The sequence below is a fragment of the Heterodontus francisci genome, chromosome 46 (genome assembly GCF_036365525.1).
Source record: "Heterodontus francisci isolate sHetFra1 chromosome 46, sHetFra1.hap1, whole genome shotgun sequence".
Classification (NCBI taxonomy): domain Eukaryota; kingdom Metazoa; phylum Chordata; class Chondrichthyes; order Heterodontiformes; family Heterodontidae; genus Heterodontus; species Heterodontus francisci.
Genome location: NC_090416.1, coordinates 18,212,852 through 18,229,393, shown reverse-complemented (window position 1 = coordinate 18,229,393; position 16,542 = coordinate 18,212,852). Strand labels below are relative to the sequence as shown.

General features: G+C 43.2%; 1 protein-coding gene across 2 annotated transcripts in view; it reads right to left on the bottom strand.

Annotated features, from left to right (window-relative positions):
- The window catches only part of ilf2 (interleukin enhancer binding factor 2), a 33,588-nt gene that overhangs the window by 8,824 nt on the left and 8,222 nt on the right, over positions 1 to 16,542 (bottom strand). For both annotated transcript variants that reach the window (XM_068022807.1, XM_068022808.1), the window contains 8 exons: positions 14,069 to 14,173; positions 12,887 to 12,964; positions 11,466 to 11,568; positions 10,444 to 10,509; positions 6,094 to 6,210; positions 4,332 to 4,410; positions 2,571 to 2,658; positions 95 to 156 (listed from right to left, as the gene is read on the bottom strand). In XM_068022807.1, coding sequence (XP_067878908.1) covers positions 95 to 156; positions 2,571 to 2,658; positions 4,332 to 4,410; positions 6,094 to 6,210; positions 10,444 to 10,509; positions 11,466 to 11,568; positions 12,887 to 12,964; positions 14,069 to 14,173 — 698 coding nt within the window. The remainder of the gene's footprint in view (positions 1 to 94; positions 157 to 2,570; positions 2,659 to 4,331; positions 4,411 to 6,093; positions 6,211 to 10,443; positions 10,510 to 11,465; positions 11,569 to 12,886; positions 12,965 to 14,068; positions 14,174 to 16,542) is intronic.

The window sequence follows — 16,542 nt, the reverse complement described above, 5'->3', positions numbered from 1 at the left end:
ATCCCAGCAGCATTCATCCCATGGAACTCCATACACGCGGGTTATCACCTGCCGGCCACTGCACCCACCCCCACCCAAAAATCCCTGCACACACCTGAAGCCGACATTGAGTCCCAGCGGCTGTCTGGATGGGTTGTTCATTACAGCAGAGTGGCCCTGCAGGAGAATTCAAGGGAAGAGTCAACTGCAGGTGAAACTCTCATGTCACTCAAAACATTTCTCAGAAAAAAACAACTTATTTTCTGCCCCTCTTCAGATCTACCTGTGCTGCTTTCAGGACAAGGGGTGGACACAGCCAGACTCTGCTCCCTATCACAACTCAACCCAAGGACATCACAACTCTGTTCTCCAGCCCTACAGGGAAGTGCTCACCAAAAAAAGGGATTGATAGGATAGATGTAGAAAATAATGTGGGGGAGACCAAAACTAGAGGTCAAAAATACAAGACACTGACTAATAAATCCAATAGGAAACTCAACAGAAACCTAATTTATCCAGAGAGTAGTTAAAATGAAGCACTTGCTACCACATGGAGTAGTTGAAGCAAACAACGTGGATGCATTTAAAAGGAAGGTAGATAAACACAAGAAGAAAGGAATAGAAAGATATGCAAATAGGGAGCAGGCTCATGTGGAACATAAACAGTGATATAGATCTGGCCAAATAGCCTGTTTCTGTGCTGTGCACTCAATATAAAACATGCTCACGTGGAAAATTGTGAACGCAAATGACTAGCGATCGAAACGCCAAGTCCTCTATTACAGCGTTTAGATCAGCTACTCCTCACTGCTCAGCTTGTAAATGCAATCCTCAGCATGGAACTTAGTCACAGAAATAAACAGGATTAAAAACAGAACATTTATCAGGTTCAGAATACCAAAAGGAGGCTGGGGAAGAAATAGTGGAAGTACTGACAATAACATTCAAAATTGCTTCGGAAATGGGAACTTTGCCAAAGAACTGATGGATGGAAAATTTTGTTTAATGAGAAAAATATGAAATAATGCACCTTGGAAAAGTGTGTACACCAATTAATGCAGCCTAACTTTTAAGACGTTTGACAGAGGTGGTCAGGGAGGTGGTAGGGATGCACATACAGAAAGCTTTAAATATGGACTGCAGGTTAAGGGAAAGTCTTAAAGGCAAATTGGATTCTGCATTTTCTAGGTTGAATATAAAAGCAAGGAGGTGACATTGAACTTGTACAAACATTAATTAGGCCAAAGTATGAGTACTGCATGAACAGCTGGGCACATCACAGCAGGGCGCACAGCATAGATTCATTAGAATGATACCAGGAATGGGGTTATGGTACTGGAGGAGTTTTTCTACTGGGAATATAGAATGGAGAAGGGGGAAATCTAATGAAAGTTTACAAAATGATGAAATCCTTTGAGGGTGCAAATAATCAGTTTAAGCAAGTTATTTTGCAGAAATGGCTAAAGCAAAGAGACTACAGCATCAACTAAATGGGAAACGGATAGCTATTTGAAAAGGAAGTATACAAATGGAAAGGGCAAGGCCCAATGGACTGAATGAACAGCACTGTGTTAAATTCTGTGGATTTTACAAATGCTCTGAAAGGTCTAGTGCTAGGGAAGAGAAGATTTCTTCTATTTATTTCTTTTTAATAAAATAAAAATCGGCCAGAATTCCTGCTGCTGAACATTATCCAACTGAATCCGCTTGAATATGTGCGCAGATGGATGTCAGGAATGGACTAAACCTGATGCTGTGATATTTCTTGGGGTTATTTGGGGGAGGTACTGGATGCTGACAGCTACCAGTGGGAGTGTACTCGCTCAATGCAGTGTCTCCTGTAAGGGATGGGTGGGGCGGGGGGAGAAAGAGAAGCTATCTTTACATGTCATTCTTCTACCTATAATCTTAAATGAAACAATTCTGTGACTCCTCCTGCTCACCAATCACCCCCACACACTGCATGACTCTCCACTCCTACAACCTGCAGGGAAACAAAAGCCTCAACAAAACCATTTACATCTGGGCCTAACTGTGAAATGGCACAGAAGAAAATCATTATTTCAGCAACATGTTGACAGGTTACTTTTGACAGACGATGTGGAGTTAAATGGTGTTAAGGGAGGCAGGTACAACAGAATAGATGAGTAGGGAGAGATTTCACATCACTTCATAACCATCTTAGAAACAAATAATGTATACATTTAAAGAAAAAACAAATCAATATTCTTTTCACCCACTTTCTTGACCAACCCCCTCCTCCCTGAGAGCTCAATTCATATTTGTTCCAGTCAATGGACAACTGCTGATTTATGTGTGGGCCTCAACAGTGAGGTGCTGACAGGCTATTTCTCAAGCCAGGCCCCACCCTCGTCCAGCACACACGCAATGCCTCCAGCAGGGATTACCGTATGGCAATCACGAGGAGTGCTGGCCAATTTCCACCTTCCTCACCCAAGAGGGTCGAGGCCAACTGTAGCCCTTTACAGGCTTCCACCAGCTAACTCAGCACTGGATTAGCTCACTGAGCTGTCACAGGCTTTTACAGCCAGACAAATGTGCGACTGGAGCTGCTGTCACTGTACACATACCAGAAGATCAATGATCCAAGGCGTCAGAGGCTCGAATCCAGGGAAGCGACACCTCAAATCCTTCATCAGCCGTATCAGCACTTTAACTCTGAGAGCAAAATATGAAAGTGGTTATTCCAGCAGCGTCCAAACCCTTTGTCTTGGTGAACTATTTAGCTGTACAGCAAGGAGGCTCAGGGCCCCACAGTTTAAAATCAAATATCCCAGTTAACTCGTATACACCACAAACTGCTGACAATAGCAATCTTGGTCTCCGATTTAGGTGTTATTCATCAATGAGGGACCAGGGCAGGAAGAGGCCATTCCAAACCTCCAGGGCTATGAAAATCAAACAGAATAAACCTGCAAACAGCATAAGCAAAGTAACAGCTGTGTTGCATAGGGTTCGTGGGCCCAAGCACAGAGCTTGGCTATCCCTGCTTTATTCCGTGTGTACATGAGCAGAGAAAATTTACTGCAACTGAATACAAACATTCTTTGTAAAAGGAATGCTTTCCTAAATCTAGAACTGAATTATATCTTCCCTCTCAAGTGATATTGGTCTCCACTGACTTTTAGGTTTAAACACAAACCCACTGAGTTTAACAGTTTAGCGCTCCCAATAAAACCGACTGTAAAGACATCTCATGATACAATGAATGTGCTTAGCTGCTACTGATGGTGCCTGCCAAATTTGTTGGCTGTTACAAGAAACAGCGAGTCACAAGATTGGTGACTCAATCCCTGTTTCCTGCATTCACCTCAGCCATTCTTACAAGAACAGCAATAGTAAATGCACTGCCCTGCATACTTGGTTGAGACTCCTCGTCTAGGCTGCATTATCTAATTATTTGCAGACCAGCAATTGGGGAGCTACAATTGAGGGATCAGGAAAAGTTCGCAATACAGCAATGGGTGCACAGGCACATAATAGGTTCAAGAACTTATCTAACTTGTGTTGTACCTGCCCTGGGACTGTTTGATGGGACAGTGTAGCAGCAGCTTTACTCTGTACTAAGCCATGCTGCACCTGCCTTGGGAGTGTCTGAAGAAGCAACGCAAGGAACTTAAATCTGCATCTACCCCTTCTGTACGCGATTTGCCAGAGTTTGATGGGGCAGCAACGGCACTTTTAATCTAGCCAATATTTACCTGTTTTGGGGACACTTGATGTGAATACTGAGAGTATGAAATGGAATAGGTTCCATTATGTGTGCCACTAACATTTCCTCCTCAACAATGAGAACATTCACAAGATGAATATTATAGTAGCAGGCTTGAAAAGACATGTAGATTTTAGTGGGTTACACAAAATCAAAATCATTAGCACCAGCAGCGCAGTAGTTAGCACCGCAGCCTCACAGCTCCAGTGACCCGGGTTCAGCTCTGGGTACTGCCTGTGCGGAGTTTGCAAGTTCTCCCTGTGACTGCGTGGGTTTCCTCCGGGTGCTCCAGTTTCCTCCCACATGCCAAAGACTTATGGGTTGATAGGTAAATTGGCCATTGTAAAAAAATTGCCCCTAGTGTAGGTAGGTGGTAGGAGAATTGATGGAAGGTGGGGATGTGAGAGGGAAAAATGGGATTAATATAGGATTAGTATAAATGGGTGGATGATGGTCGGCACGGACTTGGTGGGCCGAAGGGCCTGTTTCGGTGCTGTATCTCTCAATGATTCTATGACCAATGCAGTTATAAAGACTGGAGTGTAGAATAGTGCATTCAGCTGGTACAACCTTCAGTAGGAAAGGTTTTCCCTAGGGGATGAAACAGGTGCTGACTTACGTGGACTGAGAGGAGTTCTCCTCAAACCAACGAGCATGACGGATTGCTGCCAAAGCACTCTGCAGGACTTTGATGTCCACTGGAAAGGAAAGGAATGTTATCAGCAGCACAGACAAGAGAGAGAACCAGCTCATGCTTGCCAGTGGAGAATCAGATTCTCCCCAACCCAATATTCATACATTACACACTGTCTTTTGATATCCTGGATTAACATGTTGACAGCAAGAATGCTAATTAATTAGCTTTGTCATGTAAAAGTCAATTGTGTCAGTATTTGACAACATAGGGAAATGGGATTGAAGCTACGAGTAGCACAGCCTGCACCAGCACAGACCTGATGGGTCAAACCGCCCCATTCCATCCTCTAATTTCGACCATATTCTGCTGCAATACATATTCTCCCCATTTTATGGGCCTGACAATTTTTTTTAATATAACAAAATGGAATTTAAGCATGAATATTTAATTTGACAAACTCCTGCAGTGTTTCACTTTTGAGCCATACAGATCAGTAGGTCCCAGGTTTGATTCCTGTCTTAGTGGGGGCAGCCACAGCAACAACCTTGGGCTGGTAAGGGCAAGAATCAGCAATAAGCACAGGGCTAAATTGTGGCGAGTCGAAGAGACTTAGTAGTTGGCAGGAAAAAAGACAGAGGCGCAAGGGGAGAGCCAACTGTGCAACAGCCCCAACAAACAAATTTCTCTGCAGCACCTGTGGAAGAGCCTGTCACTCCAGAATTGGCCTTTATAGCCACTCCAGGCGCTGCTTCACAAACCACTGACCACCTCCAGGCGCGTATCCATTGTCTCTCGAGATAAGGAGGCCCAAAAGAAAAAAGAACATATTCTCCCCATTTTATGGGCCTGACAATTTTTTTTAATATAACAAAATGGAATTTAAGCATGAATATTTAATTTGACAAACTCCTGCAGTGTTTCACTTTTGAGCCATACAGATCAGTAGGTCCCAGGTTTGATTCCTGTCTTAGTGGGGGCAGCCACAGCAACAACCTTGGGCTGGTAAGGGCAAGAATCAGCAATGGCTCTTGCTCAGTTGTTACCCATTGACTCCCTGCTGGACTGTACACGTGTGAACAATGGACAAGAAGGGGATCAAAAGCAATCTTTCACAGCTATTTAGCTAACTGCACTCACTGCCTAGAGTTGAGTTATCAGAAATTCACATCCCAATTTGATTCCATTCAATTAACATTTCCCAATCTTCATAGATGACAAACAGATACGCATTATAAACTGAAATGTTGTAAAGGTGACCATGAATAGCAGAAAACACCAATGAAATATCAAAATTACAATACTATACAATCAGCTCCACTCCAGAAGGCCAAGTTTTGAGTGTTAGCAGTGGGTAGCACCCTCCTCTCACAGTCATGGGTTTAGGTCCCGCTCCAAAGACTTAAGCACAAAGTCCAGGCTGAAATTCCCAGCACTGAGGGAATGCTGCACTTTCGAAGGTGCCGGCTTGTGGATGAGACGTTAACCAAGGCTGCATCTGCCCGATCAGTAAAAGATCCCTTAGCACGGGAGTTCTCTCTGGTGAGCTGATCTACACTCTTCACAAGAGCTTAATTGATTGGATGCGATTACCCTGGAGTATTAAGTCACTATAAGCCATGTCCACGCTAGTTGGCAGCCAAGTTACTTTAGGGTTAACTCTACATTTTGGGAAGTATGCAGCATTGTACAAGTTAAACCACACACTGAAATTTTAAAAACGTTCAGATAAAGCAAAAATACTTACAATGGAGCTCTGGGTCAAGCTTGCGTAGGTTAGGCGGCACAGTGGTGATGAGGATTTTGACAGTGGCGTCAGGTGAGCTGATCTCAAAGCCAGTCTCATTGGTTATCATGGTGAGAACTGGAAGCAAAAGAAGACAGTTTCTTTTGCTGCACTAACACACAAAGCCTTTTGTAACACTTCACTTCTCATGGTCTCCCTGAAAATGCATCCTCCATGGTTTGAGAACTTTATGATGTAACAGCTTACATATATCCATATAAGCAGCAATTCCAACATCACCACCCCTCAATTTCCTCCACCAGATCCTGAAAACACAGGGATACAGCTACAGAAGTGCTGAGATTCCTCTCGTACCTAGTTTTTAAAAAAAAACTATCCTCAGGTGCCAGGCCAGGCGCAAATTGTTGGGTAGGCCATTCAAGTGCAGAGGTCTTCACCCAAAATCTACACCCCAGCCTATTCTAATAAGGGTGACTAGACAGTGATCAGGAGCTGGACCCCTGGATGAATGTTGCTCTTCCAAGCCAGCAGTATCAAGATTAATTGTGCTTCTAATAGCGCCTTTATCCATTCGGTCATTGGTACAAACCTGTCCTTAATAGTGCTCTGGATGGCAGTAAAGGTTTCTGTGCACCTCTCCACTGAGCTCCTGACGTCACCAATGCTGAGTGACAGAGGTCAGACAAAAGGCAAAGGAGAAATAACTGCAACCTCATATTACTTCCTTCAGCACCGAGGAAACATTACCCACAGCAGCCATGCTTATTGCCTCTCGGAGCAAGTTTGGCAATTTACCCCCAGATGGAGGGCAGTTTGCTCTGAAGACTGTGCTCACTTACAAACTTAGTAGTGGCCAGTCCAAACTCATTCGTAGAATCAAAATTTACTGCACATGTCTGCGCCCGCTGAAAAATAAAGCCACCCAAGCCTAATCCCACTTTCCAGTATTAGGTCTGTAACCCTGCAGGTTACAGCACTTCAGGTGTACATCCATGCAGCTTTTAAATGAAATGAGGTTTTCTGCCTCTTCCACTCTTTCAGGCAGCGAGTTCCAGACCTCCATCACCCTCTGGGTGAAAAAAATCTTTCCTCATCAACTCTCTAATCCTTCTACCAATCACTTTTAATCTCTGCTCCCTCGTCACTGACCTCTCTGCAAAAGGTAAATAGGCCCTTCCCAACCACTCTATCCAGGTCCCTCACAATTTTTGTACGTCTCAAATCAAATTCCCCCTCAGCCTTCTCTGTTCCAAGGAGACCAATCCCAGCCTATCCAATCTCTCCTCATCGCTGCAATTTTCCAGTCCTGGCAACATCCTCATAAATCTCCTATGTACCCTCTCGAGTGCAATTATATCCTTTCTGTAATGAGGTGATCAAAACTGCACAAAGTAATCAAGTTGTGTCCTAACTAATGTTTTACCTAGTTCCAACAAAACCTCCCTACTCTTATATTCTATACATTGGCTAAGAAAGGAATGGAACCCATATGCCTTCTAAACCACCTTACTGAGTTGTCTTGTCATCTTCAGGGATCTGTGGACATACACTCCAAGGTCCCTCACTTCCTCTACACCTCTCAGTATCGTCCCATTTATTGTGTATTCCTTTGCCTTAACTTCCCCACATGTATCACCTCACACTTCTTTGGGTTAAATTACATTTGCCATTTTTCTGCCCACCTGACCAGTCCATTGATATCTTCCTGCAGTCGACAGCGATCCTCCTCAGCATCAATCACACAGCCAATTTTTGTGTCGTCTGCAAACTTCTTGATCATTCCCCCACATTTACATCCAAACCGTTAATATATACCACAAAAAGCAGGGAACCTAGTATTGAGCCCTGCAGCACCCCAGTGAAAACAGCCTTCCAGTCACAAAAACACCCGTCAACAATTACCCTTTTGTTTCCTGCCACTGAGCTAATTTTCTACCTAGCTTGCTACATTCCCCTGGATCCCATGGTCTTTTTTTTTTTTTAAAACCAGTCTGCCACTTGGGACCTTGTCAAAACCCTTGCTAAAATCCACGTAGACAACATCAACTGCACTACCCTCGTCAATTTGCCTTGTTACTTCAAGAAATTCAATCAGGTCAGATACGACCTTCCCTTAACAAATCCACGCTGACTACCCTTGATTAATCAGTGCCTTTTTAAGTGACAGTTTATCCTATCCCTCAGAATTGATTCCAATAATTTGCCCACGACTGAGATTATACTGACTGGCCAGTAATTATTCGGTCTATCCCTTGCTCCCCGTTTAAACAAAGGTATGTTAGCAGACCTCCAATCCTCTGGCATCACACCTGTATCCGGTGAGGATTGGTAAATCATGGTCAGACCTTCCGCTATTTCCTCCCTAGCTTCTTTTAACAGCATGGGGGACATTTTATCTGGCCCTAGTGATTTATCCACTTTCACAGATGCTAATCCCCTTTAATATTTCCTCTCTCCCTATGTTTATTACATCTAATACTTCACATTCCTCCTCCTTAACTACAATGTCTGCATCTTCCCCTCTTTTGTGGAGACAGAAGCCAAATATTCATTAAGAACCATACCCACATCTGCCACGATCACACACGTTATCTTTTTGGTCTTTTATGGGCCCGACTCTTTTCTTCCTTATCCTCTTACTCTTAAATGTATTGATCAAACATCTTTGGGTTCTCCTGGATTTTACTTGTCAATATTCTTTCATACCCACTCTTTGCTTTCTTAATTTCCTACCTCCACTTTCTACACTCCTCTCGGCTTTCTGTAGTATTGAGTTCTCTGTGTGTGACATAAGCTTTCCTTTCCTGCCTTATCAGACCTTGTAAACTCTTTGACATCTGCGGGCTCTAGATTTGGCCATCCCACCCTTTTTCTTTGTGGGAACTTGTTTACTTTGAACCCCCTGAATCTCTCCTTTGAATGCCTCCACTGATTTATCTTCAAGTAGCTGTTTCCAGTCCACTTTTGCTAAATCACCTCTCAGCTTAGTAAAATTGGCCTTATCCAATTTAGAACCTTAACACCTGTTCTACATCTGTCCTTTTCCATAACTATGTTAAATCTAATTGAATGATAATCACCAAAAACAAAGTCCAGAACTGCGCCCTCTCTTGTTGGGCTTGCTACATACTGACTAAAAAAAGTTCTCCTGAATGCACCTTAAGAATTCGGTTCCCTCCATTCTTTTTACCAAAGCTATCCCAGTTAATATCTGGATAGTTAAAATTATTGCCCTATTGATTTTGCACTTGAGATTTGCCAACCTTTTTGCTCTTCTATCTCCCTCTGTTCGTGGGTCTATAGTACACTCCTAGTGTGATTGCCCCTTTTTTGTTCCTAAGCTCAATCCATATGGCCTCAATTGATGATCCTGCCAACATATCCCTCATAACACCTGTAATTTCTTCTCTAACTAAAACTGCCACCCTCTCCCTTTTTAATCCCCCTCTCAATCTCGTCTGAAAACCCTGTAACCAGGAACGTTGAACTGTCATCATTCCTGTCCCTCTTTAAACCATGTTTCTGTAATAGCTATCATACTGCCACCTTTCTATCTGTCCCCTCAGCTTGTTTTTACTTTGCTATACTCCTTGCATTGAGCTATTATACCCTTGAGCACAGCAAAAAAAATTTTTCTATCCTTTGTTTCCTCTGCCTTCCAGACTTGCTCACTAATTTTTTTTCTGATTTCCATTTCTGATTTTGCCCCATCCGAGTCTACCAGTTCCCATCCCCCTGCCAAACTAGTTTAAACCCTGCCCAACAGTACTAGCAAACCTCCCGGCAAGGATATTGGTCCTGGCCCTATTGAGGTGCTAACCATCCAGTTTGTACAGCATCTAGGATCTTTACTGGTGGCAGTGACGGCACTTTCAAGTGTCTGGGTTCAGAGGACTGTTTCTCATTTAGCTTCAACAACCAATAAAACAGTTTGCAAGCTCGGTCCCTGCTCAAGGTATTTTTAAAAATTCAGCGATAATACATTAACTTGCTATTTATGTAATGCACACTTCATTTCAGCATTGCCGCTGTGTGACACAGCCATGTCTGCGACTGCACAAGTCAAGGAGCCTCAGAAACTGCAGGTGTGATAATAATACCTACAGCGTGACTTATAAACTCAAAGAAAATTTTCTTTGTCCTGACTGAGTACAAAGCCACAGGAGATCGACCAGCTTCCATCATTCACACTGTGCTTCTAACTGCAGCATTGGTGGGCTCACCGCTGACCTAATACCCCTCGTGCCAGAAAAAGCAGATCAGGAACCCCAGTCACAACTCGAAAATCAAATACAGAAAGAACTTAAAAATGGTGAAACAAAGACTGCAGACAATTAAGCAAGCACTCACTTTCAGAGGGTTCCTGGCTCCGGAGGGTTTCCACCACTTTGTTACCCAGAGCAGCAACAGCTTCCACTGAGGGCAAGGAGAAAACACAATTACATTTTACCCGAGGGTGATCTTTAGAGCAGAGTGGAGGTCGGAGAGTCTGTTACATGCTGAACAATGGTACGTACAAACCAGAATCTGAAAAGTGAAATACAGGTTAACATTTCAGTTTCAGATCCTTCGTCAGAATAGACTAAGAGCGCTTGACATTAGGTCTAAGCCCAGAATGTTAACCTGTTTCATTTTCTCAAATAATGATGAATTTGTTGGGCATTTCTAGTACTTGTACTTTTCTTGAGTGTCTAGTTTTGCTCAAAAATATAATTGCATCAGAGGGAACAATGAACAGCAACAAGACCAATCCCCAAATGTAAATGAATGGGGCACAAGGGAAGTTTGAGAAGCTGATGGTTTACACCACAGGAAAAAATGGGTTGGATGATTTGCTAGGTACATGAAATGTTACTTGTCATAGATAGATAATGTGGATTACTTCAAAGTGGATTAAGAATAGAACCTGAGGACAGGAAGAGAAAGTGAATTTACATCAGATCACATGGGGAAGTTTATCCAAAGAGCAATTAACTTTTGCAATAAGCTGCAAGCAAGGTCACAGTGACTAAAACATAAGGATTATTTTGAAAACTATTAGATGCCATAACAGAAGAGAGTTCATGTGACAGACAGATGGCTCAAAGGCTAAATGAGTTTATTTTTTCTCATCCCTGACTAGCTACGATAACATCCCGACATGCCGAATTAGATAAGCATGTATTAGGGATTTGATGCTAAATATTTTATGACCTTGCTGTTTTTCAAAAGTCTTTATTTCCACATACACCAAGTCTTCAAATACCACGCACAGTCACACTGGCAAGAAAGTCATCCCTGTGACCGGCCTGAAGGTTTGAAGTGTTAACACATTTAATAAAACTGCACAATAACTGACTGAGCCACTCCCTTAATTTGTTTACAGTACTCACAGGTCGGTAAGATCTTTAGGATGACAACAAGGTCAGCGACATTATGGCCGGTCATCATCGTTCCTTTCTTGTATGAGCCCACCTGACGCACTTCCTCGATTTGCTTTAGGGACAGAAGATAACAAAATAAAATTTAAAATTTGGCCATGGCAAAATATGGACACAAAGTGGCTCTGCAGCTCCCCCTCCACCGCAGATATTAAATTCCATAGCGGCTTGGAATTCCAAGGGGACAATGTCATTCTTGACTGAGAGTCCTGACAAGTGAGAGTCAGCAGTCCATAACTGTGCAGGGCCTCACAAACCCAAATCTGCTGTTATTCAAAGCCCACAAACTTGCATTTTCTGTTGCCTAACCCAGGAGTGCTGCAGCAAGTTGTAGTGCCCTGGACAAGATCAGCTGGTATCAAGTCAAACACAGGCTCTGCCTCCCAGTATGACTCAAGAGGCAGCTTTATCAGGGGAGCTGCAGTCTTCAAAAAAAAAGATAGGGAATCTTACTGGGGCCCCTTTAAAAAAAAAAAATCACTAATGCAGCAGCTGTGTAAAGGTAGTACTGCAGAGACCCCAAAAGAGAAAAATGATCCGGTCATACCAAGTGCGCAGCTATGGACTCCTTCACAACAGTCCTAGAAGGAGCCTGGGAGAAGAATGCCAGCCTGCCAGCTACAGATAGGGCAGAGAGGAGATAAAGGCCACTCTACTTGCAAACATAATTACATAGACTGTAATCAACAACAACCTACCTACCTTCATTCCCTCGCCCTTGTGAGACTGCAGGAGAACATCCAAGCTTAGGAACAAGACATCACTTGACCATATGCAGATGTACAGTCTGCATAGAAAGTGTTGAAATCTGACAGGTGGCTGCAGATCACTCTGGGGAGTGGAGGGCTTTTACAGGGTGCAAGCAACTGGGCTACTGACACAGGATGGCATGACACTAATAAACTACACAACATGGAGAAAAATCACTAGCCATGTGTGGAAGAGGAAAATGACCAGGAAAAATGGATTCACACTCAACTCTCCATGCCCTTAGCTGTCAAAGAAAGATTGAAATGGCAATAGGAGCAAGGGATCAGTGTCGATGTCTGCCAAAGGTCACAGGGTGTCAAGTAATTACTCCTCTTTGTGCTAACAATGGTTTTTATTTTTCATGTTAAAACTTAAACCCAACAGTAACAGCTGCATGGAACCACTCAGCAGGTCTGGCAGCATCTGTGGAATGAGAAGCAGAGTTAACGTTTCGGGTCAGTGACCCTTCTTCGGAGTTAACTCTGCTTCTCATTCCACAGATGCTGCCAGACCTGCTGAGTGGTTCCAGCATTTCTTGTTTTTATTTCGGATTTCCAGCATCCGCAGTATTTTGCTTTTATTATAATAACAGCTGCATAGTCTCTCAGGATTGCTGAACTTACCACTTCAAAGTTGCCTGGAGCCACAATCAGATTGTCGATCACATTGTTGATCTTGGTAACTAAGGACAGGATGGAGGCCTAGTAAACAGCAACATCTCTATTAGTAAAGTTACAATGTAGGTTTATTTCAAGTGTTTGTATAAATTATGACTTCAAGAGCAGCCAAACTTCCTGCCTCCTGGTCACACCAGTAACATCACAGACAGCAAGGAAGACCTCGAGTCCAAGGCTGCTATATTAATTGCAGTGGGAATGACAACTTCAGAACAACCAGGAAGCCCATTTGCAGCAATCCGACTTCCAAAAGTACATGACCAACTGGGTGGCGTTGAACATCTATAAAGTGTCATTTGCTTTCTGTCAGCGATCTACCAAAGTCCACATTGTGCCAGGCTGACTAACTTAAAAAGCATGCTGAAGAGAGACACTGCCCATCCCTGAAAGGAGTCAACTAAAACAGCAGCTTTAGGAGTCATTGCTCCAGTGTGTTGTGGCAATGTGGTAGAACAGGGATCAATTTCTGTAGCTTTGTGAGAATTCCCAAACTAGACCATTTTGGTTGAGAAGGGCAACTTCATATAGGGAGAAGACAGTCCATGCGACTTTTTCCAGGAAGCAAAAGGTTGGATTCCTGAATCTTGCTGAATCAACTAGGTTATGCAGTCCGTGGTAGGAGAATTACAATTTGGGAGTGGAAGGAGAAAAGAGAAGAAATTATCCAGAATTACCACTTCTCGTCATTATCCTATGATTCTGCTTGCAAAATGCCCAAATCAGTGAGGATGGAATCAGAATTACATCAGCTGTAATGCTGCCCACGACTGAATAGTCTGCAAGCACACTGCTTAGGCACATGGATGCAGTACAGATACAGCAGGTGGGCTTATACCCAGGTACCGACTCAGTACCTCCAAGACAAAGTATCATTTGGGTTTGGGTGGTGGTGGTGGTGGGAGGGGTGCGGCACCAAGAAGCTTCGAGCAGAGAGCCCCTAAATTGAAATTCTACAAATTTTATAATGGAAACACCACCTCATGTTTTCGCAGTAACCACTTCCCCAAAGAATTGCACAGCTGAATTTCTGGTGGAAGCTCAGCTTTGAAAAGTTGATTCAAACTATCTGAAAGGTTTACGTGTGATTTTAGAAAGTCCATCAGCATGCCCATATACTGCCTCTCTTACCTGTTCAGCTGGACATGGAGACAGATCCTGGTTCCGCTTTAATAAGGCCTCGCTCAGAGTAGTTTCATCAGGAGCAGGCTTCACCCGGGGAAAGGCCATCTCACACTGTGGGGGGAATGCAACACAACCATTTGGAAAAGCAAAACTCAGGAGCATAAAAGCAATTAATCATTTTGTTCTCATTTGCTTTGGAATTAGCATGAGCTCCTAATCAATCCAAAAACTGCCACTGCACAACATAAAACAAGCCTCGAGCACGATTACATGTTAAAGGGAACACCTACCGACAGGACAGTGGACATGGCACAGACTCCCAAAGAAGCTGGCTGGTTCAGGGTCAACTGGCGCCTTCAAAAAGGAACTGGGTGAGTTTCTGCTGCAAAGGAGGTTGTGGGTTTGAGGCAGTAAGAAAGTACTTCATCTTTTTCCCCACAGGTGATATTGGGGGTGAGACAGTTTAGTGGTGGTGTGGAATGCAGGCCAATTAAGGACAGATGCAGATAAGACTATAACAGATAACAGGGAAATAGCAGACTTGTTAAAATAAAAGTTTCTGTCTGTTTTTCAGTAGAGGAGGTCGACAAAATTCAGTGGTACGAGGAAAAAACATATCAGATGTAACACCGTAAAAAAAATGGTAATGAGGAAAAGTTTTTCACTATGTATCAATGACTTGGATAAAGGAACTGAGAGTTGTGAATACAAATTTTCAGAGGACACTAAATTAGGAGGCAAAGGCAATTGTGTAACTGAGAGCAGGAAGTTACAAAGGGACAGATTAAGCGAGTGCACAAAACTTTGGCTGATGGAGTTCAGTGTGGGGAAGCGCAAAGTCATCCAAGCTTTGGATCCAAGAACATATCAAAATATTTTATAAAAGGCACTGTGAAGGAACAAAGGGAGTTGGGTCACCAGGTACAGAAATCCCTAGAAGACAGATACAAAATGTAATCACAAGGCTGATGGAATATAAGCCTTTACTTCAAAGGAGCTGGAATACAAAGGCGAGGACGTTGTGATTCATTCATACAGAGCTTTGGTTAGACCCCATCTGGAGTACTGAGTTCAATTCTTGACACTGCAATTCCAGAAAGATAAAATAGCCACAGAGTGGGTGCAATGCAGATTCTCCACAATGATACCAGTACTTCGAGGGTTAAATTATGAGAAATCACCACATATAAAAAATAGTTCCATTTTCACCGACAAGGCTATGGGCCAAAGCATAGAAAGTTGGATTAGGCTGGAGAACACTTTGGCGGCTGGCATAGGTACAATGGACTGAATGGCCTCTTTCGGTGCCATGAATTTATGTTTCTTGGCTTGTATTGCCTTGAGTTTTGAAAGTTGAGGGGTGATCGAATTGAGATGGCTGAAATGATTCGACACTGTAGAAGCTATTTCCTCTGGGGGCAGAATCCAGAACAAGTAGGTGCAATCTTAAAATTACAACTAGGTCATTTAAGGGTTAAACCAAGAAGTATTTATTCAGACAAAAGGACAGTAGAAATCTCTCCCCAAAAGGCTAGGGATGCTGGGTCAGTTGAAACTTTAAAGACTGGGATTGGTATTTTGATTCGGATTAGGGAAGGGCATTAACGGATATATGGCAAAGGTGGAAGAGGTGTGAGAAGCTGAAAGGATGTTTAAACAGGAGTAGACTTATATTTAAATGTTCCTTCAAAAAGGTGGTAGGAAAGGATCCCATGAAATCTGTCATCCCAGACTTTATATCCTTGTTCATTTTCTAGCCTTCCCCTTCGTCTATCCTTCCCCTTGGTCCCACATATCAGTGGCATCTCATCAGAAATTGGAGGAGTCAGCCATTTTGTCCTTCAAGCCTGCTCCACCATTCACTAAGATCGTGGTGAATCTGCTACCTCAGCTACCCCTTCCCACACAATCCTCCTATTCCTTGAATCCTAATCACTCTGTCTTGAATATACTCATCGACTGAGCAGCCACAGCCTTCCGGGGAAGAGAATTCCAAAGATTCACAACCCTCTGAGCGAAGAAATTTCTCACCTCTGTCCTAATTGACTGACCCATTCTCCTGAGACTGTGACGCTGTGTTGTAGATTCTCCAGCCTGGGGAAAACATCCCCCCCAGCTTCTATCATGAATCAGAATTCTATATTCTCTCACTCTTTTAGAGAATATAGACCTTGTCTACTCAATCTCTCCTCACTCCAGGAATCAAGGCAAGTAGCCTTCACTGTACCCCCTCTAAGACAAGTTTATCCTTCCTTAGACTAAAACTCTACTCAGTACTCCATGTGTGATCTCATCAAGGTCCCATACAACTGTAGTAAGACTTTTTTACTCTTATACTCCAATCCCTTTCTAATAAAGGCTAACATACCATTTGGTTTCCCAATTGCTTGCTGGACCTGCAGGTTAACTTTGTGATTCCTCTACCAAGATAACCAACCCTCCCTGTTCCCTGAACACCAACATTTTCCAGTCTCTCACTA